The 27,975-nt window shown below is 40.1% G+C and overlaps 2 protein-coding genes across 3 annotated transcripts in view; both read left to right on the forward strand.

The window, feature by feature from the left end:
* Positions 1–5,938, forward strand: part of SCYL2 (SCY1 like pseudokinase 2) — a 35,564-nt gene extending 29,626 nt beyond the window's left edge. For both annotated transcript variants that reach the window (XM_042815594.1, XM_042815593.1), the window contains one exon: positions 51–5,938. In XM_042815594.1, the coding sequence (XP_042671528.1) occupies positions 51–701 (651 nt within the window). In that variant the 3' untranslated portion in view covers positions 702–5,938. The remainder of the gene's footprint in view (positions 1–50) is intronic.
* Positions 5,939–6,028: 90 nt separating this feature from the next.
* SLC17A8 (solute carrier family 17 member 8) overlaps positions 6,029–27,975 on the forward strand; it is a 32,357-nt gene continuing 10,410 nt past the window's right edge. Inside the window, exons 1-12 of the mRNA XM_042815595.1 lie at positions 6,029–6,128; positions 6,281–6,419; positions 7,531–7,902; positions 8,930–9,069; positions 9,242–9,495; positions 9,985–10,110; positions 11,000–11,038; positions 11,315–11,510; positions 18,903–19,155; positions 21,195–21,313; positions 26,128–26,242; positions 26,702–26,789. Coding sequence (XP_042671529.1) covers positions 11,410–11,510; positions 18,903–19,155; positions 21,195–21,313; positions 26,128–26,242; positions 26,702–26,789 — 676 coding nt within the window. The 5' untranslated portion in view covers positions 6,029–6,128; positions 6,281–6,419; positions 7,531–7,902; ... (3 more) ...; positions 11,000–11,038; positions 11,315–11,409. The remainder of the gene's footprint in view (positions 6,129–6,280; positions 6,420–7,530; positions 7,903–8,929; positions 9,070–9,241; positions 9,496–9,984; positions 10,111–10,999; positions 11,039–11,314; positions 11,511–18,902; positions 19,156–21,194; positions 21,314–26,127; positions 26,243–26,701; positions 26,790–27,975) is intronic.

The raw sequence follows: 27,975 nt of genomic DNA on the forward strand, positions 1-27,975 counted from the left end.
TTAATATAATGTATATTATATCAATATATTAATATTTATCTATTTTGCAGACAAAAGATTTGACAGATACCTTAATAGACAGTATGTCATCTTTGACCAGCCATTCTATCAACAAAGCTAAAGTGGCATCTTCAAACAGCTTCTCTTCTGTCTCTTCTATGGGTGTTGGAATGGGATTTTCATCACCTGTCGACAGCACAAAGAGAAATATGACAAACGGACTAAATACTAATATGGGTTTTCAGACTGCTGGATTCAGTATGGGAAGTGGCCCTACTGCTCAGAATTTCTTCAGTGGTCCAAGTGCAGCAGGAACAACCAAGATGAGCATCGTACCAACAGCCAGTATGCCAAATTACAGTCCTATGAATGCTGCGTCTGCGATCTCTCCACTGACACAACCAAACAGACCCCCAGATATGTCTGCTTTAGATAATCTTTTTGGTCCTCAAAAACCCAAAGTTAGTATGAAACAGTTGGCTCAACAGAAATCAAACCAGTGGGTCAATCAGTTTGTGCCCCCACAAGGGTCTCCAAGTGTGAGCAGTTCAGTCATGGGGCCTCAGATGAACATGATAGGACAGACTGGCTTTGGTATACAGGGTAACCCTTTCTTTGCTCCTCAGAACTTTGCACAACCAGCAAACACAATGACAAACAGCAGCTCAGCTAGTAATGACTTAAAAGATCTTTTTGGGTAATGTGTGTCTTTTCTTTTTTCAAAGATTGATATAATTTGAATCGTGGGTAAGCTGATTAACATCTTTTTTTAACGATAAAAGCATGGTTTGGGGAAAGTTCATCCAGCAAGGTAAAGATTTCTGCACCGGAAAAAAGACTGATTTTTGCATTCACCTGGTACTGCAGTGGAATTGTGCAAGTGCAAAGTCATCTTGCGTGCTAAAGATTTCCCATCTTTTTACCCAGCTTCAAAGCACTGAAGGTAGGATGCATAAATTCAATTGAGAAAGAAGGAGCTAAATGTTTAAAAATTAAGAAGTGTATTCACAGTTCCTGAATTTAAACAAAACTGCATTTCTTAAACAGAAATGTTTAGGGGGATAATAACACTAAGAAATGCAACTTAGTGCTGTCCTATCTTGTGGATCAGTCTTTTTGGTGCCTGCTGAATTCAACTATTGTTAATGATTTATGTCATCTGAATTTGGTACCAACTGTTACAATATCCCAAACAGTTTCCAGAAAGCAAATTTTTACGCTGACGCAGAATGTTTTGGTAGCCACGTTACATAGAAATATCTACCTGAAAACTGTGTGAGACACTATGAAAAAACATTTTGCCTTTCTTCACGTGTGAGATAATTAGAATTGATGTGGTAGTAAACTACAAGATAAAGTGGTTTTAAAATTCTGTGCGAACTTTGAGCAGTGGGAAAGTTCTGCTACAGTTGACAACCTGTTTTATAACATCAGATCCTTGTTACCAACTCCATGGCAAAAGCCACATACCACATAAGCAGGATTTAAAAATACGTGTGGTGATTCAGTCACATTTGCTATTCATTTCAGGATAGTTTTTGTTTGCTGGATACTGCTTTTGACTGGTGAGAGGGAAGAAATGAACGGTATGAGTAGTTTCAGAATTTCCCAGAAAAAAAAATGTCTGTAAAATTCAAGTGTTGACTGCCCCAATTTCTTACAGTTGATTTGGTAACGGAAATGTCTTGAATTACTTGGTTTGGACACTGTTGGGAAGATGGGAAAGAGTTGCCTGCCTAGAAGTTTCACATGATTTTGTGAAAAAGCAGACTGCCATTAATTGCCTTGACTAGAATAAACTATTTCATTTTAGTTTTATTTTAACTCGAGTCCTTATGGAGGATAGATTAATGTGAAGTAAGTTCTCAAATACAGATTTGTAAGCTCTAGAATATATGACCAATACACAGATATTTCAGATCCTTTTTATTGTATTACTCCAAATTTAATAAAGCTCTCCAGAAAAAGAAGCAGTAGTTTGTTCTAGTTTGCAGAAGGTAGACGTTCAGCTTGCCCATGATAGAATCTCTGCTTTGTCAGATACTACTGTTGGATTTTAACTTCTTCTTTCCTCAGAATTTCAGGAACTTTCTTATGTAATATTTTGGGGACTCTAGCTGGCTATTTCAAGAAGGAAAGAACTAGTTACTTTTTTATGGAAAGCCTACATGCTTTATTTTTCAAAGCCTTTCACTGAAGAAATTGTTCTTTCATTTGCTGCTTAAGAAACCAAAGGGCCTTATGCTGTAAATGTGACATGTATTTTGTTATACTTCAACAACTCTAAGTAGTAATAGCATTAAGCATATTTCCCAAATAATTGTTCATGTATTGTAGCTGCTGCCTTAGCCCTATTATTTTAGAATACCTGGGACCAGTGAAATTATGGTTTAGAAAACAAAGCCTAACAGATTGTGATGCTTATGTGCTGTTAATATTCATGGTAAACATCATAGGTTATATTAAGGTATCTGTGTAAACCTAAGTACTATACTAGAACTGTTAAATTATTTAAATTCATTTAAAGTTACTAGTACTCTATATTCTCAATCACACTAATGTTTTCTTTTACATCAACTTTTTGAAAGCTACATTTTGTTAGGATAACTTAAGTCAAGACTTTGAAAAATTACTTGAATCTGTATTCCTCTGAATTATTTGGAAAAGAAGGTTATTTTCAAAATAACATCTCTTGGGACTCTACAGTGTATGTAATTAATATATCTATGGTAAAGGCAGTCTTAAATATCAGTGTCCTGATCTTGGTTTTAAGCCGCTGATCCTCTTGTCCTGGGGAAATTTCAGAACTTCATTTAGATTTAATTTATGGAGAGAAAGTTGACTGAAAAATTTTGATTATATTGTGATCAAATTTTATGTGTAAGATTGCTGAACTCTGGGGTTTGAGGCGTATACTTTTGGCATCTACTGTTGAAGAATATATTTGGTAAGAACAAAGCAAAAAATATCCTACAGGATAAAACTAAGGTTCTTTTTTGTGATACTGATGTGTTGGAATAATATTTTTATGTGGCTCAAATAATATGAAATGTTTCTTATTTCACATTTCCACACATCATTCTGATTTCTCTGTTAGCCTCAGTTTTCAGAATGTCCAGAGTAGATGAATAGAAACAAAGAAAACAGGGAGCTTATGAAAATCTTAGAATTTTTTTTCCAGTTATTAAAAAATAAAATTGGAGAAGTAATTTCAGTTAAAATCAGAGGATCGCATCCCTCTTTTTTGCACATACTTCCTATTTAGTGTGTCAGAGAACTGAATGTTGAACATCTCAATTATTTCTGCTTAACTTGAAGGGAAGAGGAGTTGCAAGAGGTAAGTCACCAATGTGCCATGTGCCACTTGGCTCCAGCTACAATAGCCTTTCCTTAGAAACCATTGTCCAGTTCATGTATTCACTTGTACATCATCATTCTGAAGCCCTGCAAGAGGATGAAAGACTTGTATTATGGCCAGAGTGAACATCAGAGTTTGAAAGCAACAGTTGTGCTTCAGATCCATTTCAGTTTGTAGAAAGGAGTAGGAGGAAGGAACCGTATTACAAAATGGGGGTATTCCAGAGACCTTCTATCTTTTGACTTGGATGGAAAACAGTTCTGCATCTCAACTGACCTGAAGTAGAGGAGACTGTTCAGCCCTAATGCAAAACAAAATGGATAACACAAATTCAAAACTGGTATCTGTTCAAGAAATTGCAAATTCTTTATTGGAAAAGTAACCTGATATAAATATGTCTTCATTATCTGAACAATTCTGTAAGTTACACAGAATTTCTACCCTTTATATTCAACCTAATTTAAAGGAAAAAAGTGTGTAAGCTGACTGGTTGAATCATCACCATACAGTCTCTGCCCTGCACACCTGTTTTGCTTGCCTGGCCCTCCTCCTTACTTCTCATTCATTTGTAAAGAATTAGCAAAGACAAGAAGGGTGAAATGTTTTTTGATTGATTTGTCTATGAAATGTTTACAAAAAAGGAGAAATGCAAAGAAGAGAAGTAGAAATTGTTGCCAATTGCTGCATATCTTAAGCGTAAGCATCAGTTGTGCTTTGGCTGCTCTGGTGTATGTTAAATGAACACTCTCGTACCAACACAGCAGTTTTTCCGTATTAGAACTGTTGGTTCAAAATTCTTGAAGTGTAAAAGCCTCTGAAGCATTCTCTAAAAACCCAGTCTTAGAAAATTAATTTTGTAGGTGGAAGGATGGTATTAAAGAGGCCTGAGAAACTACTGGGGCTGATTGAAAGGAACCTTGAAACTAGTTGCATATTGAGTAGTGAGCTTTGTAGTAGTTAGCTGAGTAGTTAGCTGCTTCTTTCAAGAGGAGAGAAGCGGAAATGAAATGGCACAAGTGTCATTTCAAGGATGGAGGGAGGAGCAGATTTTCCCACACGTTTTGTGGATAAGGCATAGTAAGGCCTGTGAAGTCTTCTTATCTGAAGGGCAGTACCAGTCTTTTGAAAGTTAGAGAATCACCAGCTGTATGGGAGAGACAAAGTAAGAAATTTTACTGAGAACAGAGATAGGATGTTTCCTAGTTTGTTTTATTGAATACTGTATGTCTTCCTCTCTGAATGGTGATGTGAATTAGAAATGGCCTGGGGAAGTTGAGGCCTTACTGGTCTGCCCAGGTGCTGAGTACTCCAAGTAAAAGGCTGCGTTTTTAATGCTTGAAATATTGTGCACCTAAGTCTTAACGATTTAAAACTTTTCTGTTAAGGTTTGTAGCAACATTTATTTCACATATATTTCCATAAATATCCCAGTGGCACATTAGAGTAAGGAAAATGTGGTAGCTTTAGTATTGTAACCTCTTTTGTGTGTATGTCTACAGATAGGTAAGTGTGTATTTAGACTACAAGACTACAGATTTTTTTCAGTTCGAGGGGAACCCAGGAGAGCAAAGAAAAAAAAAAAAAGTAGTTTAAAATTTAATTCAAATTCTACAAGGCTTCCATTTGGGCAAACGATTATATGCTGCTTTGTTATGTATTATAAATTAATTCGGTTAGTCTGCCCATACCTACATGATTTGAGCAGAAAAGAATGGTTTTTAAAAGGTAAGTTCGTGAAGACTGAGTCCCTTGTTTTCACAGTGATTTTTGTTCATTAATGAGTTATTTGTGGAGGAGGGAAATATCACTGATTTGTGCCACTTCCAGCTAAAGAAACGTGAGGAAGGGGAATACAGAAATATCTTGCTGTACACATAACCCTTTTATGTTCTTTGTTAAGAGATATGCTGCATTTTATATACTCTATTATGAACTTTTATTCTGAAATAGCTGTGAGGAAACCTGTCTGGAGATTTTCGGGTGATTGAGCTGATTTTCACGTGAGGTCCTGCTTTGTATCTATCTTTCCAGTAGGTTTTGGCTGCTTTAGAAAGAAATTACGCAAGGCAGTAAAACCTTGAATTCATACACCAAATCCTCTTGCCTTCCAGGCCTCACACCTCTATCAACCGAACATACAAGCCTGTGAAGTTGTATCGTCTTTGAGTTCTCTGAAACAATTCTAACTGCTGTACAGATTTCTGAGATGAAGTTGTAAATCAAAATATGTTATAGTGAACTCAGGCCTTGTGCAAAATATTTAATATTTGTTTATTTGTCTAATCGTACAGTCTCTGTACTAGTGGCAATTTTATGTGTTGATTGTAAAACATGAAGATCCTCATTTATGAAGTAGTGTTACTGTAGTGTCAGCTGTGATTCATGATTAGAACTGTCATAGCATGGCATTGGTGTATCTCCAATTTAATGGACAGCTCTTCAAAAACAAATTTATTCTTGTATCAACTTTTAGATCAATTACTGAAAATATGTAAAAGGTACAGTGACTGTTTTGAGAAATTCTTATCACTTTGTACTGTGAATGAGGTTGCCTATGGAAATAAATGAACTTTTCATATATTTGTGTTGAAAGATAATTTGATTTTAAATCTCCATAAAATACTAACTTGTGTGGAGAACCTTATCACTTTATATTTTGTTTGAGTTATAGTTTATGGAACATAATTTCATTTCTTAAAGTGGTGCCTGTGAAATTTAATCATGTATTTCCGTCATGGAAGGAACAGAAGTTGCGGGGAAGAACTGACAGGTAGGATAACTCTGACATTAACATTTACTTTTTCTGAAAGCACGCTAAGCCCGTGTTTGAAGTTGGCGTTCTGATGCCACATAGTGATCTAAGTTTTCATTTTCACTGTTCATTTCTTAAGAAACATCACTTACTTTGAACTTGGGTTTCAGGCTCTGCTGTGTTGTCAGGCTCTTGAGTTTACCAGCACTTTGAAGGAAGGTGGTGGTCAAATTTTTCAATGACATTAATTGATCAACTGTGATGTCAGAGATCTCATCTGCTTAGAAGGATCATCCTTGGCTGGTGCTGGTAAGAGAGGAAAGTATAGCAGGGAGAACAGCTTTCTTGTGTTTCATTCACTGGTCATAGGAGAGAAGAGAGTGAAGTGCCAATAAAGATAAACTCAACAGCATCCCACAGTGAAAATCGCAGTCACGATCTCTGTCTTGAGTGCCTTTTACTGTCCTAGTGGTTCTCTTCATCCTCTCTGTTCCTAGGCACTGATTGATCTGTAACTATTGTCTGTATCTTGAGCAAGAAAGTGCTGTAATCCACATGTTCTGGGTTGGTTTGCAGCGCCTTAGAAATCACAGTTTCACGAATTCTTTCATTAATGCAGCTAACCTATGTGCCTAACAGGAAAAGGTGAAGAACTTTGCATTTCATTGTTCATTACCTGGGACACTTTGATGCTGGATGAAGTATGTCTCCACTTCATCCCTTTACTTAGTATCTCTAGTCCCTCCTTTCGAGTATATATAATATACCAAAGCTTTAGATTAACCATTCTTATGTCAGTGTTTATGAAGCTGTTACTCTATCATGTTTGAAGCTGTGAGGAATGTAAGAAATGAGCAATTTTGGGGGAGTTACGCAAGCAGTGGTTCGCTTGATATTCTTCTCCTGCTGCTAGAGACAGGTGTGTTTTTGTCCTGGATCTATGAAGCTCCCTGCACTCACATCATTACATTGCAGTTGCTTGGTAGACTGGGAGCTGACTCGTAATGTGAGAAAAGCATTTTCCTACCTATGCACAAGCACACGAACAGCTAAATAAATATTAGCTATTCAGTGTTTTTTTTTTTTAAGTAATTTACAATATATTCTAAGCATGTATTTGAGCAACTTAAAGGAAAAAGCTTTCTAAATATATCAGAGCAGTTCCTCACTGGCAGTGACAGGCTTTAAAGGTTTTCAGAGATCTTAACTTTCCGAGCGACCTGTGAAATACAATAAAACTACCATAAGGTGTCACTGTAACCCAAGCAACTTTCAAGTAAATTGCAAATATTATAGAAACATACCCACTGTGTAAGGTGCAAGAAATTCTCATTCTATTAGCAGTTTCCAATAAAGAAAGCTATTTCTTTCTCTCGTTATTGATTTGCTGTTAACATCCCCAGTCTCTGTTTCTTCACAGAATCACAGGGGCTGGAAGGGACCTGTGGAGGTCATCACATCCAACCCGACTGCTACAGCAGACCCTGACAGGAGGTTGCACAGGAGCGTGTCCAGGCGGGGTTTGAGTACCTCCAAATATTCAGATATGTTCTTTTTCTTGGTTTTGTTTACCGTACCTGTAGTTATGGTTTCTCTTGGAAATACCATGGCTGAAAGAGACTCTCACATAAAATTCACAGTTTGTTTTTTTCTTAGGAAATGACTGGTTACAGACCTCTGCAGTCCCCTCCACTTGAAGAAGCTGACCATCAGGAGTCATCTGAGTGTTCTTGTTCCTTGTGCACAGAGCCCTGTGCTCAGAAGTGCCACATTACAACTCCTGCCTCTTGCTGTGAGAGTTTTATCTGCGTTACTTAATGCTTTGCCTCCTGAGGTGAACTGATAATTTCAGCTTTGAATGACTTTAATTCTGTCTGAAAAGAGGAAAGCAAAATATATCCATTTAGATAAGGACTCTCATGCTTTCTAATTTATATTCTTACAATTTCTTGGAGCACCTAATGTGGCTCTTAGCATTATCCTACCACTACAAAGTACATGTGATAATCTTGTCTGTTATTCTATGTTTCCTTTAATTATTGAGCCAATTTCAACACTTTTTAGTGGAGTAGTTGCTACATTACTTCAAGCAATAAGCAGCAGGGTAGCACACACTTGATAAGATGCCATCAAATCTCTGAGGCAGCTTTTAAACAAGGTCTTGTCTGTGAGAAGAGCATTGTCAAACTTGCTCTGCTTTAGATTTAACCAGTTTTACAAAATGATATTTCTCTAAAGGAATAACAAGAGTGATCCAATAAGCAGCTCACAAGCAACAGGGACATGATAACATGGCCTGAAACAGAGAAGAAACAAATTAAAAATTAACAGTATGCCTTGGACTGGCCAGGCTTTAGGATGCTTTGCACACCTGCGTATGGTTCCATGAGGGACCCCAGCAGCCTTTGGTGAAGGCTGGCCTGAACTGAAAGAATTATCTGCTAATTCTCCAAAACTAGATGGTTAAACTGACTTTCGTAGGGTCTCCTGAGTGTTGTTGTTTTTTCTTGTTTACAAGCCTTAGTAGAAATGTCTGCCTGCAAGGCTGTGTCAGGGACCACAGTCAAAAGAGGTGTGCCTTTTAAATGACACCGCGTGTGTAAAGTCTATGCTATCCAGCCCACGCTGCAAGCGGTAGCAAAATTCTCCCCTTCACTGACAGGTTTTACCCTAAACATTATTTTGAGCAGTCAAAAGCAGAAGCAGTATAAAGATGATTTTTCTAGGCTTTTCAACAAAAGAAACAGCTCTAACAAAGTAGGTAGCCTCCAGGTGTACATTTACGTAACCATGTACAACTGAGAATTGTTTCCTCCTAGCTCCAATGTTTTCTTGCCTGACATTCCTGAGAGGATGCTGCCAACGTGAATCCAGCTATGTGCCCTCCGTGCACAGTTAGAGTCAGCATCTGAGTTTTCTTAAAACTCATTTTATTCTTGAGCACCCATAATGATAGCAGGTGAGCCCCAGCAGTTGCTGTCTACGTGCTGGTTTTATGTCTTTAAAATACAGTTTTAATATAGCCTTGCAAGAGCCTTTCGTGATATGAGTCTGTAGTTCCAGTTATAGCTACAGTCTGTATGTAGCCAGGAGTAATTTTAATTTCACAAAGTATTTATTTGCATATGCAGACCTGGATTGTGCTCAGATGGTGCTCCAAAATACGTACAGGGATTGCGCAGAGGTTGCAATTGCCTCTTCCAGCGCATTCTTGTTGGGAGTTGTATGATGCTTCGTGGAAAGTGTCTATCAGGAGCAGAGCCCTGCAGAGCTCTTTGGACCTGCATCAGCTGCTTGGAATCAGGGTCTTTTGCCAGCCTTTGAACCCAGAGAGGGGGAAGCAAGAAGCTGTGCTGCTCCTGTTTAGAAGCCTCCCTGCATAAATGTGAGTTAGCAACACTGTTGCTTTAAGCCTTACAGAAAAGATTCTGTTCTGCAGAACTGCAGGCAGTGGAAGGACTGCAAACCTTGAAGGGTAGGGAGAGGTGACAACTGCTGTCAGAAATGGACAGTTGTACTAGAGGTGATGGGTGCAACACAGAAGCAGAGAATGGTTTGAGTTGAAAGGGATCTTAAAGCCCACCCAGTTCCAACCTCCTGTCATGGGCAGGGCTGCCACCCACCAGATAAGGCTGCAGAGGGCCCCATCCAACATGGCCTTGGGCATCTTCAGAGGTGGGGAGAGAGCTGGCCATGAGGGGAACATACCCACCCACTTGATGCAAAGCTCTGGGGAAGCTGCTTGAAAGTTTTCCAACTGTATGAAAGACAGATTTCACAGTAAATGCAACTAATGGGTGTGTGGATAGGTGAATAAGGCATTAAATGTAGAGCACAGCTTCTTTCTGTTGTGTGCTCCCTTTAACTGAAGCAGGACCAGAAGACCGGGATGGGGGCAAATTAAAAGCTTCTGCTCTACAGCTTCTTGAAAAGATGGATTGAAAACCACTTGTCAAGATGAGCAAGCTCTCTTACAAGGCAAATACATATTTACTGAAATGTAAGACAATTTCATTATATGCTTCTACATGTGCGTATCTCTACAAATATTTATACCTTGTTTTATGGATCCCCTTTGAAAAGTGGAGACCCAGCTTTGCTGTGTATGGGTGATTTTGGACCCATGCTCCCAAAGCAATGACCTTGCTACCCTGCCAGAGGTGCATGGGCGGTAAGTGCTAGGAGATGGCCTTGCAGCCTCATTCCCCCTTTGCTCGCTGTGGGAGGGCTGTTTTCTAGACCCAATGTGCTGGTTACCTGCGCTGAACCTTGAGTTTTCCAAAGCTGCTGTAGAGTGTGTCAATTATTCAAGAGGCAGAAAGAAACAGTAACCAGTTCTGCAGCAAGAGAGATTCCAGCCTAGTAAAGCCTCCCCAGTTCCCAGGCTTTCCCCTCCCTGATGAGTGAGGCCCGCTCTGTTTGACTCCAGCCAACATGGAGGCTTGGTGAGGCAGCATTTCCACAGGAATTTGCATGAAACGCTTCTTTTCCTTGCTAGGAAAGGCATGTTACCATCACAAATTCAGGCTGAGTTGAAACGGTTCACCTTTTCAACCACACTGTGTTTTGAAAATACACTGCGTTTAATTCACGGCCAGTCTTTCGCTGCTTGATTGAACCACGTGATCTTAGCAGTCTTTTCCAACCTTAACGATTCTATGAATCAAACAGCACTGTGGCAGTGCATCTCTGTGCCTGGCAGTCCAAGGGGCTGGCAGCATCCATGATTAATGCTAGGGCCGGGACAGAGGCCACAGGTCCTTCAGCAGATGCAGAAGGCAGCGGCCCACCTGGGTTGGCGTAAATATAGAATGAGCGCCGCAGCCTGCCTTCCCCTTGCTGCAGAAAGGGCTCATCAATTTTTAATAAACTTCTTGCCTTTGCTGTAGATGAGGTCCTGCTCCTGAACCGGTGTGACCTGAGGACAGGTATTGTGCCTGTTACTATAGCACCACCTCGCACAGCTCTCGGTATGGAAGGAGGGAGGGAGGGAGGAGGGAGGCAGGCGGAGAGGACGAGCCCTGGCAAAGCAGCGAGAGGTGTACAGATGCACGGTGGAGCTGCTGCAAGTGTGCTGCTGACACCCTGAGCACTGCCAGGGGTTCCACACTACCGCTCTCCTAAACTGGCCTGCTGGCTTGGGAAGATCTGCTCTGAATTCTTCTTTCTGTTTTCCTTTCTTGAGCAACTGGTTGACATTTTAGGGGTCACCGAGGGGACCGGCGCAGGCTCCTGAGTCTGGCATCAGGAAATATGTCAACAGAACTGAGCGCTTGTTAACGACAGGAAAAAGGACAACATGCCTTTCAAAGGGTTTGATTCGCTGAAGGAAAGGTTTTTTAACCCAGGAAAGGAAGAGGTGAAGAACACCGTTAGCGACTCACTGGGGAATCTGCGAAGGTAAAATCTGATAGCAAATTCCTTGCGAGATCCATTGGTTACATTGCTTAAAGAGAAATGAAGTATCAAAAAATCTCTGAATGTTAAACAATTTGGAGTTGCAAAATTACTGAATCCCCACACTGTGAGACGCCCTGCTGTGCAAAGCAAACTGTGCCAGAGGAGTGGCATGGAGCAGCGTGTGGCTGCAGATAAGATAATATTTATACCGAGCAAAGGAGAGGTGAAAATAAGTTATGAAATACTATTCTGATGTTACAAAGCGCAAGAAGAAGGGTTTTAACTAAGAAAACCTCTAGGTGATTAAATGTGAATTATTCTGTTTATCTTGCATGAGAAAAAATGATTATTTAATGGGAACTAACTGTCCCAAATTATGTCACTCTTGAAATCAGATTTAACATTCCTAAATTACAGAGGAATTCTGGAGAATCTTTTTTTCACTTACTAACATGATAAGAGAAAACAAATAGAAGTAAAGTACCAAGTTCAGCTGCGTGTGTGCGTGCGTGTGTGCTTATTGAGAGTAACAAAGGAAAACAGGAGCTGTTTGCAAAGGGAGGGTCAAGGATTTATAACTTAATCTGTCAGTTTACAAGACAGTAAACCAAGATTTTTGGTTTGGAATAAATGAAAGCACAGTGTAACAGATGACTAGTTTGGTCAATAAGACTGTTGGTTTAAAGGGAAGCTTATTTCTATTGGAGTGGCTACTGGCAGCACTGAGATGTGCAATGGACAGCTGAGAAGCAGGGAGCCTAGTGGCATTGCTGGCACGCTTCATGTGTTATTCATCTTTGCAAAGGTCAGGGTACTATTTGAATCCTACATCTTTTTAGTGTTTTTCTTTTGTGTGTAACTTCTTTCTTTCTCTTGGGAAAGTTATTTTGAGTCAAGGTATGGTTCTTAGCACATCCAAACATGCATTTGATCACAAGAAAATGTACAATAATTCATGTGTACCATACTACATTGTGAATGTATGGAAAAACATGCATGTATACTTTGGTGGAACATTCATCATTATGTTGCCAATTACACTGTTCTATACCACCTGAATGGAGTTATCTCCTTCCACATAGTTGCAATGAGTTGTTCATTCAGTCACACATTCTAAGCACTATGGCCTTCCTTTGCTAACTTACCCAAATACTTTCAGGATTTGTATCTAGTGTGCTAGTATGAAGGTTTTGCCATGTGCCCATGGCACAAAGGCTTTGGATGATCTGGATCTCTTTCCTCTTGTAGCTGTGAACCAGGGATGCCCTGCTAATACCACTGATACATAACTTCATCAACTTTACTGCTGAATTAGAGCAGAACAGATCACAGAATGGCCTGGGTTGAAAAGAACTGCAATAATCATTGAGTTTTAACCCCCCCTGCTATGTGCAGGGTCGCCAACCACCAGAGCAGGCTGCCCAGAGCCACATCCAGCCTGGCCTTGAATGCCTCCAGATTTGGGGCACCCACAGCCTCCTTGGGCAACCTGTTCCAGTGTGAACAGATCTGAGCTGACATACAAGAAAGTTTGTGGAACTTCCTCATTTTCTGTGTTAAACACAGGTTTGCCTGTGCCTTTTCTAAATGTATGGGTCAATGGAGGAAATACTCCACATGATGCAAGTTTTCTTACTGTGTCTGCAATCAGACCCAAGCAAGAACTGTCAATTTTAGCAGTCTCTTAGGAAATGTGCAGTCACATCCAAAGTTTTCTGAAGGAAATCGTGTGTTTTTAACTTGAAGTTAACTTTCCACAACTAGCCTATGAAAAAGAGCGTATGCTTATATATTATGTGATGGTACATGTGATACATGTGTGTATTTACCAGTTGTGACCCCAGCTTTGCTAATTGACTCTAATATGTTGTAAACAAAAAAGAATTTGGCTTCACTTCTCACATTTATAGGTGGGTAGTTGTATTAGCACAGGTCAGGTCTCCGAGGATGCATTGGCTATAGTAACCAGCAAAACGTCTAGAAAAAGTACTCCTAGCTTTGATAAATATGATGAGCCTAAATCTTCCTCCTACATTTCATCAAACAAGAGAGAAGATCCAGCAACTGATGTCTGGCAAGGCCATCAACCAGCTCCTGTCTTCACAGCAATTGCTTGAAGATTGATGCATTCTGATGCTCAAGCATGTGACAGAAGTGACGCACTGCCTCCCCAAGGGTGGTTAGCAGCCTCCAAATATTTTGTGGGTGCTGCAAAACAGGACTCTGCCCCCAGGAGTTTGCCTTGTGGTAGCTGAGGGGCTGGTGAAGGGCAAAGGAGATGGAACAGGAGAGACGTAGGAAGCATCCTAACTCTGGGCATTTTCTTCTGTAACACCTCAGAGAAATATCCATTTGTTTTTAGAGTACCACCAGCTGGAATAAATTCACCAGAGGCAAAAGGGCACTTGTTCTTAATTAGTTAAATACAGCAGGGCAGTGAATAAAATTGATTTAGAGGATTCAAGACCTGAGTAAGTAACGCTGGAGATCTGAGAACACTTTAAGTTTCCCAGAAGAGAAAACTTTTTCTGCAGAACTTCTTGACAGGTACAAACACTTTTGGCCATCTGTGTGCTCAGTGTATGCAAAGAAAAAAATGTTAATTCAAGGCTCTTCTGATCTTGAGGATTTCAGAAGTCCTTGGTCAGCTAGTGACAGCAATGGGCTTACCACACCTGCCAATAACAACATGGTTAATGTGAGAATTAACATGGGCTGTGTCACACAGCTGCTGACTGTAGTCTGGGCCCTGCTAGCTGTAGCACCTGCAGACCGCCCTTAATGAATTAGACATCCCAGTCAGCTAAAAACTGCAACCTGAAGCTGCTTGGTCTACTCTTGTATTCTGCCAGGAATGCTGCACTACTGCAACAATGTCAAGATTTGCTGTAGACAATCATCATGCAAACAAATCTGCAGAGTAGATGCGATCTCAAGCGCTTGTTTCTGCCTTTGGAGAAATAATATTTTTCAATAGCCTGTGTGTAGGATTCTGAAATTACATCAGGATCATCAATAACTGTTGTGTGCGGTGACTGTTGTATATATAGGTGTGAAGTTTGAGCACCTGTGGCTCTGCTGGCTATGAAAGCGTGTAGTCTGGTAGAATTAATTTGATAAAGTGTTTTAATACATGGCAAGAATTAATGTTTTCTCCTTCTTGTGGAATCCATGGGGTTTTAACCAAATTAAATGTAATAATAGATGAGGGCTGCTCCAAAAATAATGCCTTCTATTTTATTCTGTTTGCCCATGATGCCAGAGGTGAATATTGGTGGTATGGCAATAGAACCTTTCCACCAATATTCCTTTATGTTTTGTTGCCATGCAATAGATGGCAGCAGAAGGGCAGTCTGACAGAATGACCTCTGACGTGGAAGAGTGGATGAAGCAAAGGTGTGTAGGTGAACTGTTCAGCGTGAAAAATATTGTACCCCTTGATATTCATTGACACTGGCTGAATGCTTATGGAGACCAAACAGTTGATCTGGGCACAGTGGAAGTTGGACTGCGTGGGCAATGTTTTCCTAGCAATGGTGTCAGGATAGCAGCTGTAAAGTCACCTTTGCCGATGCAGATCTTGACAAGTACAGCTTGCAGGCTTTTGTCCACGGCTGGTGAAAGTGCACTGCTAATGATGGTGACTATGCTGAAAAATAGTGTCTTCTAGCTGATAATTTTCTCTATTAGATATTGTTGTTATGCTCTTTGTATCAGTTGTGGTTTCCTCAGGAATAAATAGGAGGCATTACTTTCAGAGCAACATGTGCAGCTCTATCCCACTTACGTAATTAGAAGAACAACTAATTCCTATGCTAAAATGCATAAATTACAGATTGGTAAATGTGTAGGTATACTATGAATTTTATTTATGACTGATTAAGTTTTAAAAACTTTCATTCTTCCAAAACTTTACATGACTGAGAGTTAAAGCTCTTCAGAAAAGAAGAGAAAGAATGTGAGATGCAGAAATGTTACATGCAGTAATTATAATATTTGGGTATGGAATATAGACGTAGATATCTTCAAACAGCCAAGATGTTCTTGTGTGACAAGTGTTGCGTGTTTGCTGAAATCATCAGAGGGATATAAATACCAAACAAACATCTTCCAGCAAAATGTTCTCAGCATTATTCAAATAATTAAAGAGAAGACTGTTTCTGAACAGCTCTCTTCTAAACTATTAGTGTACAGCAAGGAAAATTTCAATGGCACTGCCAAATGATACTGATCAGCTGTAGGATCTATTTCTTATCCTTTATGGATTTGTCATACCTCCATTCTACATTTACCCTGTTCAGTGACATAAGGCCAAAGCGCAAGGTCAAACACAGACTGTGTGAATGCTTGCACTGCTTACACTTTGCTCCAGCTTCATTTTTGGATTTGGAACTGTTTTCTCTGAGACACCTCTGCTATAGTAGAACGGTTAATGTTAAGCTTTCAAGATACCAAATATTCTGTGACTATCTGAGGTCATGAATCAGTTCTCAATCTGCTTTTATTAGTGAGTACTTGAATACAGTAGCAAAACAATTCCACTGCAGAAGTGATGCTGGACAATAGTGTCCTGCATTAACACTGCCAACAGTGAATTTGGAGTCAAAGGATGTTTTCATGCCTATGTGAATTGACAGCTTGCTGAAAGCATCCAGAAAGGAGCAGATGTTTTTGCTTTGGATGATATGTCCAATCTTTGCCAGCTGTCCAGAAATGATGCGCCAATTAAAGCATAATCTCTCTCATATAAACAGAGTGATAAAAGTACAGAAAAATGAGGAATTAAGCTTTAATTCATTCAGTATCTTAGTTTACTCTGGAGTAAGACAATAAAATTACTATTTTTTTTTTTTTTTTTTTTTTTTTGTTAATAGATCTTTTGAGTTAACAATAATAGCTCTAGAAATAATTGTCTTTTTTTTTCCTGCCTTCTTCATTTTTGACATTTTATATGGTTTACACCAGCTGTCATGAGCACATAGAGCAGGGAAAACACAGGGTCTTTCTTTTAAAGTGCCTCGCCGTGTTTCTGTCTGTACTCTCATTTCACCAACAGTGCTGTCTCTTTGCCGATGGATTGCAAGATCTCAGTCACCTTCAATAATACCACAATCCTATCATGTTTCCTGTGTTACCTTGCTTTAATGCAAAGTCCTCACTCCAGCCTAAACCAAGCCGATTTAACTTCACAATTAGCACTGCTCTGAGCAAGGGGTTAAATCAAATAACCATTTCAGTTCTGGTATTTCTTGGAAGTGTGAACTGATGTATTCTATCGTGCTTCTTTTTTTTTTTTTCTTGTTGCTGAGAGTAAAACTAGATTAACAGTTTTATTATACGATGTAAAAAAACAGTAATACAGCAAATGATGCACCTGAAGCTAGAAATGGAGCTTGGAAGTTATAAATGCTAACAATTTAAAGTGAAATTTCCTATTTAAATCCCCATGCAGCAGCTCAGGAAGCTATAGATATCATCTGTATTTGCAAAACCTTGAGTATGGAATACCATCCATTAGGCTATGGGCAGTACTTTAGACACAGAGGAATTGGAGAAGGCTGTGATTAAACACAAAACTTTTCTTGAAAGAGCCAGCCAACCACTGTGTAGGTTGCTAGGTGTAGCCCAACCATACGTGTTCTGGAAATATTTTTTAATAGTCGATTATTATACGGAAGACTGAAGTGCATTAGATTTTAGATACATTTCAGACCAGATATGTGAAACAAGGAAATAAGTTACTCCTTACCAGAAAAGATTGAATTAAATCATTTCATCATCTTATACACCAAGCCAAGCTTCTTTTATATTAAGTATGCGCTCACATTTTGCTAGTGGTGAGAGCACCTCCATGGCGGACACAAAAAAAGCTGGATCCTGCACCCACTAATTCACAGCAGTGCCAAAGCTAAAAGGCTTCCTAACACAGCTGCTGATCAAGGCTTTCCTTTAGAGAACACTTAACCCTAATCTTGCAGGTGGTGTTCAGAGGGCAGCCATGCATTCAGAGCGTGCTAAAGTGTTTTGGCATGTTGGAAAGCCTGTATATGCATTTAAAACAAAGGCATTAGAAATTAATGTTAGGAAAGGAAGTGTTTAGCTCCAGTTTAATGGTGCGTCTTCAGTTCCTTCTGATCTCATCTTTCCCACCAGAGACATTCCCCATTCCTACAGCACAGGGTGTTGGTACTTCCAATCGAACTGGGATACCAAATAATTTTTAATTGCTTTAGCACAGGAAAATAGTTCCATAAGTGCAGGAAATAGCAATGGGCAACTGTTGTACTGATGAGACCATCTGTATTGTAAGATGTTGCTACAGAGTGCAACTTGGGCTGATGGCAGCAGCTGTTTGCCCTCCAATGGGCCCTCCCTCTCCCTATGGTTGGTGCAGTGAGAGCAGGCTGACATGCATAGGTACCATTTACTCCTATTCCTAAGTAAACAGAAAAGTCCGTGTCTCTGGACCTTCCCTCTGTATTCTCCCCAGTTGCACTGCAGTGCCCACACAAAATTTGCTCCCAGGTGAAGCCCCTTCAGCCTCTGCTGCTGAGGGGCAGTGAGCAGAAAGTTGCTTAATTTTCAGATCTCACTGAACGTTAATTATTTTGAAGAAAAAGGTAGAATGCTCAACAACAGGAATTGAGCTTTGTAATGAGCTAACTTCTTGTGGTGAGTGATATTTCACAGCAGAGGGGTTACTTGTCATCAAATCCCTTTGGACAGAGAGAGCCTGGGCCTGGCTCTTAGAATCATGGAATTGCTTGGGTTGGAAGGAACCTGAAAGATCATCTAGTTCAAACCCCCTCTACCAAAGGCAGGGTTGGTGACCACTAAATGAGGATACCAGGTCAGGATGCCTAGGGTCTCATCCAGCTTGGGCTTTAACTCTTCCAGGGATGGGGCACCCACAGCTTCCCTGGGCAGCCTGCGCCAGGGCTTCACTGTCCTCTCAGGGAAAAATTTCCCCCAATATCTAAACTGAACCTGAGAAAAAATATGCTTCATGCTGTATTTGCCCTTTCCTTGAAACTCGCTGCCAGTCTGTTCAGTGGATCTAATTAGAAGATGGATTTCTTCATGTGTATATTGACGTTGTTAACAACCAGCAGGATTTATCACAGCAGAGCTCATCAGACCTTTCATAACGATGCTTGTGAAAAGCCCACAAGCACTTCTATGCAAGCTGTCCAGCCAAATGTCTGGGATTTTGGAACTTTAGGGGTTGTTCGTGACAAAAATACAGGCTGTGCATGCCCGGCATGATCTCATCAAAGCGCCAAGAGGCAAACCCCTCACAAAGAAGTGCTTTAAAAGCTGACTGCAGCACCTAATTGTCCATCTATATTTCACGGTAAGGCACTTCTATTTTCTCTTGCTTCTTCTGTTTAGGAAAATCGATGGCACCAACATCGAGGAGGATCACATTGAGCTGACAGAAGAGGGGAGGCCTGTGCAGGCCAGCGCCCGCAAGCCACAAGTGTGTGACTGTTACTGCTGCGGGCTGCCCAAGCGCTACATCATCGCCATCATGAGCGGCCTGGGCTTCTGCATTTCCTTTGGAATTCGGTGCAATCTGGGTGTTGCCATCGTGCAAATGGTGAACAATAGTACTGTTTATATTAATGGCAAACCAGAGCTGCAGGTGAGAAGCCATCCTCTATCTCCTGTTCTGACCTGTCACCTTTGAGAATTGTTAAGTGCCACGTATCGAAGAACAGTGCATGTAGAGGTAAAAAACTGAGGCAGGAAGACATGCAAGTCTGGATTCCTACAGATGCGTAGATTCTTCATGCTTAGTTAGGTCTCTAAGTCACACAAAAAATCCGTGTGATATGAGCATTTGCAATGACATACGGAAAGTAAATAGCAGAAATGAGAACTGAGTTGGCTTGTGTGCTTATCAAGTTTCCAGTCTTTCAGCTGCAGACAGATTTTGTTTCAGCTGCAGAAGTCTTTGCCATTTACTGTCTTTCAGGGGAATGCACCCTGATGCTGCTACAGAAGGAATTATTAATCGTTCTGTGTACCACTAATCCCTATTCAGATCAGTGGATGAATTTCAGGACTTTAAAGTAGGCAATAGGGCAACAGTTATTTGCAAGTTATTGACAGTGGGGAATGCTGTGTAGAGGTAACTGGAAATAGGGGCCAAGCTATCTCAAATTTGTGATGGATGGCACATGGTTCACAGAAGATGCCTACAGACTTTTAAAAATGCACCCAATGAACTGTATGTTCAAACCATATCTAAGTTTCTCCAGTCCTGCCATGGCACAGGGCTGGGTTGTCATTTATACATGTGTGCATGTACAAAATTTGCTTATTGTTGGATTCTGTTGTAACAGGTTATTCACAGGAATACTGACTCTTACCTGATGTTTCCTTAAGTTTCCCTTGAGATAACACCACCAAGTTGTTCTGTCTGGGCATGAGCCTCTCCTGATAATGGAAATTTCTCTACGTTTCATGATGTCTCAGCCCTTACAAATTAACACTAAGAAGCTAAGTAGAAAATTAGATATTTTGAAAACTGAATTGCAACTCCATATACTTCTTTCTATACACACGAAGTAATATGAAAAAAGGAGATGTTAGGGCCTACCTGTTTAGTTTTCGTATTTCATGTTTTAGTGACGATTTTAGTTCAGAATATAAAACTATCTGTGCTGTGATGCTTAACCACCTTTCCTTGCCATGTGATTAGCCCCAAAATAATCATTAAGCAAAACAACCATGGTTTCTCTTTTCTTCAGAATAGCTCTTCTGAATTGAAGGTTCAAGGAGAAAACGTTGACAATGACCTTATGTCAGTGTGATTATACTGAGTCAAGCCCTGTTTAGGTGTTCAAGAACAATGAGCAGGAGGGGCACCTTGGGTCACCTTTTCTTCACTGCTCTATGTTTTTTTTTTCTGGGTTTTGACTATCCCTCTTCTGAACAGAGTATGTTAAAACAGACTCATCAGAGAAATGCCCTTAATCAGGAAGATTTGAGGAGACTGAAACTATTTGGTATTCAAGGATGACATGTAGAAATATTTCTCTTAGCTCTAGAAATTATTGGCTAGGAACCATCTGTGACCTGCTTGGGGATGGTATTCTGTATCCAAATCCAGCTCTATGATTGGCATCACTTTTTATAGAAGATACACTAGTCAGCTAGCGTTAACCTAACTTTTAGATTACTTCTTCAGATGTTACCTTTCTCCCCATTCTTCTATAAACGTCTTCTGCTCCCATGCTACTATTTAATGTAGATGCTGGATGGTCAGTTGTACCTTGATGAGACAAAGTCCAGCTTGAGCAATCTTGTTGAGTAAATGGATGTGCCCATTGAAAGGCAACAGATCCTTCTTATATCACCAAGCAGGCCTGAAAACAAAGTCTTAAAGACTAAGCAGCACAAAGGGAAGCAGTGGCAAGAGCCAAAGATGAAGGGCCAGCACCAGCTGCCTTTTGGTTGAACTCTTTTCTCTTAGTCACCCTGACAGAGCAGAAGCAGTAATTCTACCTATCAATTTGGCAGCATTTTGCCGTGAATGGAGAAGATTCAACCTCAGTAACACCAGTGCAAAGAGATTATCTTGATCTGTAGGATGGGGTGACTTCTGTGAGACTTGCAAATAGTGTTTACCTAGTAATAACTGTGCTTCATTTTACATTTTTTCTGTTTCTTTTGCAGAAAGCTCAATTCAACTGGGATCCAGAGACAGTGGGACTCATACATGGCTCTTTCTTCTGGGGTTACATTGTGACACAAATTCCAGGAGGTTTCATTGCAAACAAATTGGCTGCTAACAGGTTAGAAAACAGTAAGCAAGAGTTAAGCTTTACAGCTTTATGAATGTCTGTTTTGTACTGCTTACTAACACAGTGAACAAAGGTGCTTAAAGAACTTGAAGCTGAACTTGCAGTATTCATGTCTATAACCAAAAAAGGAGCTAGACTTCTGTAATGGGTCTGATTTCTGCTTCTTCCAAGTGACTTGCTCATCTCAAATGTTTACGCATTTATTGTTTTCTAAACTACAGTGCTTTCTGGAGGATTTTTGGAACGCACACCTGATGTTTGAGATCATGCTTGTAGCATTTGTCTAACAGAAGAGCTTCAGTGCTTTTAACTCAATTTACCAAATTATTTTTTTCCAAATAAATTTGACTTTTCTCCTTTAAAATTTCCCTGTGGATTGAAATTTTCCAGAAATTTTAAAGCTAGGCATTTAGAGTCCATTCTCTTGCACATTTCCATGAAATCAACAGTTATGCTGTCTGCGGTTGGATACAGTAGTGATGTCTGTAATTAGGATTGCCCAGAACTTTTCTAATAGAGCCTCATGATTTCTGTATGACAAAGTCTGAACTTCTACACAGATTATTTCCATGTCCATTTTGTTTGTGGGCTGTTTCATTGTTGTTGTTGTTTTTAATTCTATTTTTGAAAATGACAATAAGAAAAGCTGCTGATTTTGCCAAAGACAATTTTGTTTTTAAGCTTAACTTCAAAAAGTCTGCAGAATTTGGAATATGATCCCAGCTGAAACAAAGAGCTTGTCTGAAGACAGCTAGTTGTAAATGAACTCATGAGATGTGCATGTGAAAGACGTTTGAGATCTACAGATGAAAAAGAGGGTTAGCACTCACACTTTTCTTTGCAAAAAAGATTTGAAGCCATCTCAAATAAAAGTACTTCATGCTCTGTGCTCTTCAGAGAGTTACAGGGGTTTCAAGGCTGTCTAAGCATTCTCCTCACTGCTGTCTCTTATGGAAATGATTCCAGGATGGAGTCAAACCATAGAATTTTCCAGAAGTTCAGCCCCAGCTCTGCTCTATCTGTAACAAAAAGTTACTCTGAGTTCAGTTTGCACTTCTTCAACACTACTAGCAGCCTCAGTTCTTTATTTCTCTACCATTTGAGGTGCCTAAGCAGGATGCTTTTCATTCTGTTGAATAAGCCAAACAAATTAGCTAGGTTTAATCATTTTCCCTCTCTTTCCAGCCTTGCCATGAAATTTGGCAGCTGAAGGGCTCAAAAACACAGATGTGTGCACTGTTGGCTGAATAATTCAGTATATTATTAATTTGGCTTTTGTTACCTTTATATTTTTTGTTAACATAAAATCAACCAAGTATACCCAATAGCTCAACATATTCTATCAGCTAACTACTTCCTTAGGTATCTATCATGCATATGCACAGGAAGCTATACTTCTGTCTCCATTATACTTTCAGACTCATTTTGATTCTACAATATGACACCACATTATAGATTTAATTATGACTGGGTTTGGGAATAGAATCTGCTTGAGGAAGAACACCCCCAACCAAAAGATAAACTAAAAGAGTATTCCTGTTTGTAATAATAATAGGACCACAGATCTGACTAACTCTACGTTTTTCTTTTATTCTTTGTTCTCCCTACCAGTTTCTACTTGGGTAGATCTAGCAGTATTTCCCTTTCAGAGGGGTAACATCTGCTTGCTAACACCACAGGGCAGGAAACAGGCAGAGCTGGGGCCAACCTGTGAACCCACCTCCTCTAGAAAGACAAATGTTTTCTGTCTCACAACTGTGCTCAGTGATGAGATGAGACTCTGCCCTATTACTGTGCTACAGATTTAGGTATAGAGTCTTTTGTTACCTGTTTAAATTCTGCTCACCACTGTGGAACCTTGAAGATACATGGAAACTCTCCCCCTCCTCCCCCCCCCCCAGCAAGCATTATTGCAAATATTTGTGTATAATAATGTGGCATTCAAACAGATCTCAGAACAGAGGAAAATATTAAGTGCGTTATGCTTTTGCATTAAAACCACCTGACACCAAGTAAGTTGCTTTATGCATGTCCAAATTTGTATATATCTATGTTCCATCAGAAAGTTCACTGACTATTTAGTGACTGTGTTCTTTTGATTTACTGCTTATCCTCCAACATGTGTCCTAACAAAATTTCTTGATTCTTTGGTTGTGATGAGGAGACGTGAAACATAAAGCACCCCCTGGTATCAGCCTTTGGTAATGGCACACTGCTGGGCAGAGGAGTCTGTTGCTGGAGAAAACTGTTTTGATGCTGAGTAATGATGCTGGCAATGGGTCACAGTGGTGAGGAGAAAAGAATACATCAATGAATTGAAAAGAACTGGTGTATTCTTGTCCATGGTGGAGACCAGCTTCTTTGGGATTGAAGGCTGGAAACTGCTGGAAAGATGCTGGCTGGCTATTTGCAGAAACACTGCTTAGCCTGTTAGTAACAAAAGAGTAGCTGGTTCCAACACAGTGTAAATGATGCATTTACAACCTGGGTGTGTTAGGAGTTGGCATTAATTGAAGTAGCAAAGATTGGAAACTCAATCCTGAGAGCTAGCTGGTTGGGTAGTAAAACATGTTCTCTTTCTTATGGCTTATTCATTCTTCCACACTCTATAACTTACTTTTCTACTTAATGTGCCGTAGTTCACTGAGATGGCCAGTAGCTCTAGGATAACATAACCAATAACTCTACTCATGCCAAGGAAGATGCAAGGTGCAAAACTCTTCACTGACCATAACAGAACTCTCAGTGATGCTCATTTCTTAGCTAAATGCTTATTTGGCTTTGAAAGCAGCCTCCTAAATGTCAGGACGCAATCACAGGCTTTGCATACCACTTCAGATTTTCAGACTAGTTTCCATACACATTCATTCCTTTGTCACTTCCCTCTGTCAGCTTTGCTCAGTTTCTTTGCTTTTGTGTTCATGTGTTGATTGCTTTCCTGTCACTCGGGTTATGAGCTGTCCAGGCATGAGCTGCTGCTTTTGTCAAGAAGTGTACAGGATCAGAAAAAACAACGTTGATCTCTGACTGTGGATTCTTTGGGCTATAATGCTATCATTAATTCCTCATAATTAACAATCATAAACTTGGATTTAAAATATGAAGTGATGTATATTTCCTGTGAATGTTTTTTTTTAAAAAAAAAAGAAGAAGAAAAATGTGAGATCAGAAGGTTTTAAAAGTTTATGAATATTTTTCAATGGAAGATGATAAATAGCCATACATAGCGAGATCTGCATATGTCTTTGGCAGAAAAATCAAAAAGGAGAAAATATTTCTGCTGCCATTATTTCAGTTTAAATATCTAATATCATTCCTATATCAGAATGAAGCTTAATGTGTCATCTGTCATTTTTTAAATGGCACAGGCATAATAAGCCAATTCAGAACTGTTCAACACCAGTGAGTTTGAGCAGTTTGAAAAGGAATGTGAACTGCGGTCCTCACAGAGCAGTTGCTGCCAGCTAGCATCAGTGTAGCCAGGAGCTGAGGACCTCCGCCACAAGAGAGAGATGAAACTCAGGTGTGACCCTCAGTCTTGGGATAAGACAAGGCTGTTCTGATCCAACCTCCCATCTTCTAATATGCTGTGATTCCCAGGGCCGTCAGCCAGTGCAGCCTTCTATCTGCAGAATGAACTCTTTCTGCCAGTTCTAATAGTTTTCGGTGGTGTGAGAGAATCTGAGAGGGGATCCTCCTGCATATCATCTTCCACAGATGTTGGAGTCATGAACTCTTGATATTCAGAATGTGGCAGATACTGAACCCTGTCTGTGGTACAAAAAGGGAACCTGAGACTTCGATCAGCTGGGTGAAAAAAGTATGCAAACCTGCAACCATCTCGTACTGAAATGACTGTGCTGTGGCCTAGCTGTCCATCATGTCTATCGTCACTGTTGTTTATTATTAATGAAATGCATTAAGTTTGCACTGCTCTTCAGTTAAGCTGAGAAAAGCCCGTGTCTCTACTGGGAAGAGCTCCCATAGACTGTGGGGAATGAGACAGACCCAGCTCTGAGCGTATGCCCAGGGCCTCTGAGTGTTCTGAAGTTTTGAGGATGTTTCTGGATCTGTAACTACCACAGAGTTTTCTGCTTCCCATTTTTCTAATGGATGGTAACCTCTGGAAGGCTACAAAAGATTTCCCAAAGGCTCCAATGCATGGAGAACCCTGGCTGACTTGCACCCAGCTGCAGGAAGTGTTCTTCCCAAGCAGGGAACAAAATGTTCGTATCGTGTCTTTCCCAGAAGCTCTCTTGAGGAAGCGCCCCTTCTATGCTACAGTTGGAAAGAACGCTTTTATCTATTATTTAGAGAACTGATGTTGGGAAGGAGTTGATCTCAAACTGTGCTGTTATGAGTTTAAGCTGCAGGAAGAGGAAATAATCAGCACGCTCCCACATTTCAGTAAGGCACTCGAACAAGACTTTACCTGATTTAAGTCAAACCCTACTGATACAAAAGAATTCAAGTACTTCCCAGAATAGGAATAATGCTCTCAGTTCAGGGCTTGTGTAAACAGCTTAGCCACCAGCAACTACACCGAAGTCTCATCCTCTGAGATAGAGGAATAAAACAAAACCTTGGTTTAAATATGCATAAAACTCCTATCTCATTCAGGAAAGAAAATGTAGTGACATTATGTGTATTTACCCCTTTTGCCAATAAGGTAAATTTACAATTATCTGTGACTTGGTGACTTGGTGGGCAGCGGAGAAGTTGTCTTTGAGATTGCACCTGAGAACAACGTTGCTTCTGAAAAGCAGATAATAATTACATTCTCTTTTGTGATACTTTTTTCAAAGGGTGTTTGGAGCAGCTATTTTTCTAACATCTACACTGAACATGTTCATCCCTTCTGCAGCAAGAGTACATTACGGCTGTGTGATGTTTGTAAGAATTCTGCAAGGTCTGGTAGAGGTAAGAACATTCACCACTTTCATTTGGGGAAATTTGGTTTTTAAAAAAAGTTTGAAACATTTTGGTCAGGTTTTCTGATCTATCTACAGTTCTACGTGTTACCCCCTTTTTTTTTTTTTTGGCATTGGTATTTTTACAGTGATGATTTTTTTTCTCATGTTGATTCATGTTTTTAAATTTATCTTAAAAGGAGCTTAAGATAATAGAGTAATAGTGCTGCAGATAGACCTAGTTCTGCCTATTTAAGCCATCCACTGCATGCACTAAGCAGCATTTTTAACCCAGGACACCATATCATTTAAGTTAGTTTCCATCTTCACACTCCCCAAAGGAAATCTCTCCCAGGCTTATTTTAACCCTTCCGATGTAGTGACAATGAGCTAGAAAGGTTAAGTCAGCAACTGCTTAAAGTAGGAATGCAGTGAAAGCAAACCATATGATGTGTGAAATGTCTGCCAGGGTGTCACCTACCCAGCCTGCCATGGGATGTGGAGTAAATGGGCTCCTCCACTGGAGAGAAGCAGGTTGGCAACGACATCGTTCTGTGGTAAGTTGATAGGCTTATGAGTGTACTGACATATATATTATTCATTTTATGGTTCACTTTTTTTTTTTTTTTTTTTTCATTTGCTCAGTCTTTAAGTGTTCTATCTGCTGTATGCATTGAACTGACTATTTAATTAAGCATGCACTTAACAACTATTTTAAACAACTTGAGGGCTTGGTCAGTCTTGTTCTTTGTTCTGGGTCTTTCCTACTACTGGCAGACAGACTTCTAGAAGGTGGCTTGCAGGAAATTTCGGAAGGCTTTGGGAAAACGAATCCAGTGGAAAGATGGGAGAAATAAAATTCTTTCATTCAATTTTTAGCCTGACAAGAGCCTTAGATCTTTCTATGAAGCATGGAGCAGGAAAAATACTGAGTTTTACATCTTGTTCTCTTTTCATCCACATCCATATTAAGAATAAAGAGTTTTTCTTCTTTTAATTCTATCTTCTGGGTAGCAGGTTTTGAAAAGAAATGCTGCCGATCACTCTGCACTATCACATTTTCTTTCCGGAGAAGACTACCTTGATTCTCATGCCTTTCTAGCCCTTTCATTTCTTCATCTCATTTCAGAGGCTAGCCTAGCTGCTGATTTCAGGGAAAGCTGTGAATGCTTGTATCTTCTTACTGACTTCATGGTGGATTTGGATAAAAGGCTAAATGGGAGGAAGATAAGGCATAACCCAAATGCACCTCCTCCATTCTCATACCCTAGAAGGTCCAGAGTATGGAGCAGAAACGATTGTGGTGTGATTTAAGGTGGGCCGTTGTGAGAGTGAAGTCCTACTCAATAACTTTGGTCTGTTGTTATCCTCTAAAGCACACATCTCCATTTGCCTTGTCCTTTCCCACTTGTACACTTCTACAACCTCCTGAAGGGAGGTTGTGGTGAAGAGGGATTTGGCCTCTTCTCCCAGGCAACGAGCAGGACATGGGGTAATGGCCGCAAGTTGTATCAGAGGAGATTTATGTTAGACATAAGGAAGAACTTTTTCTCTCAGAGAGTGGTCAGGCACTGGAATGGCTGCCCAGAGAGGTGGTGGAGTCGCCATCCATGGCAGTGTTCAAGAGATGTCTGGACGACGTGCTTCGTGATATGGTTTAGTGCTTGTGGTGGCAGTGGTGATGAGGAGATGGTTGGACTACATGATCTTATAGGTCGTTTCCAACCTTGTGATTCTATGATT

This window comes from Centrocercus urophasianus, unplaced genomic scaffold, assembly GCF_019232065.1.
Source record: "Centrocercus urophasianus isolate 14NV4802_14NV808 unplaced genomic scaffold, USGS_Curo_1.0 seq_15, whole genome shotgun sequence".
Classification (NCBI taxonomy): Eukaryota; Metazoa; Chordata; class Aves; order Galliformes; family Phasianidae; genus Centrocercus; species Centrocercus urophasianus.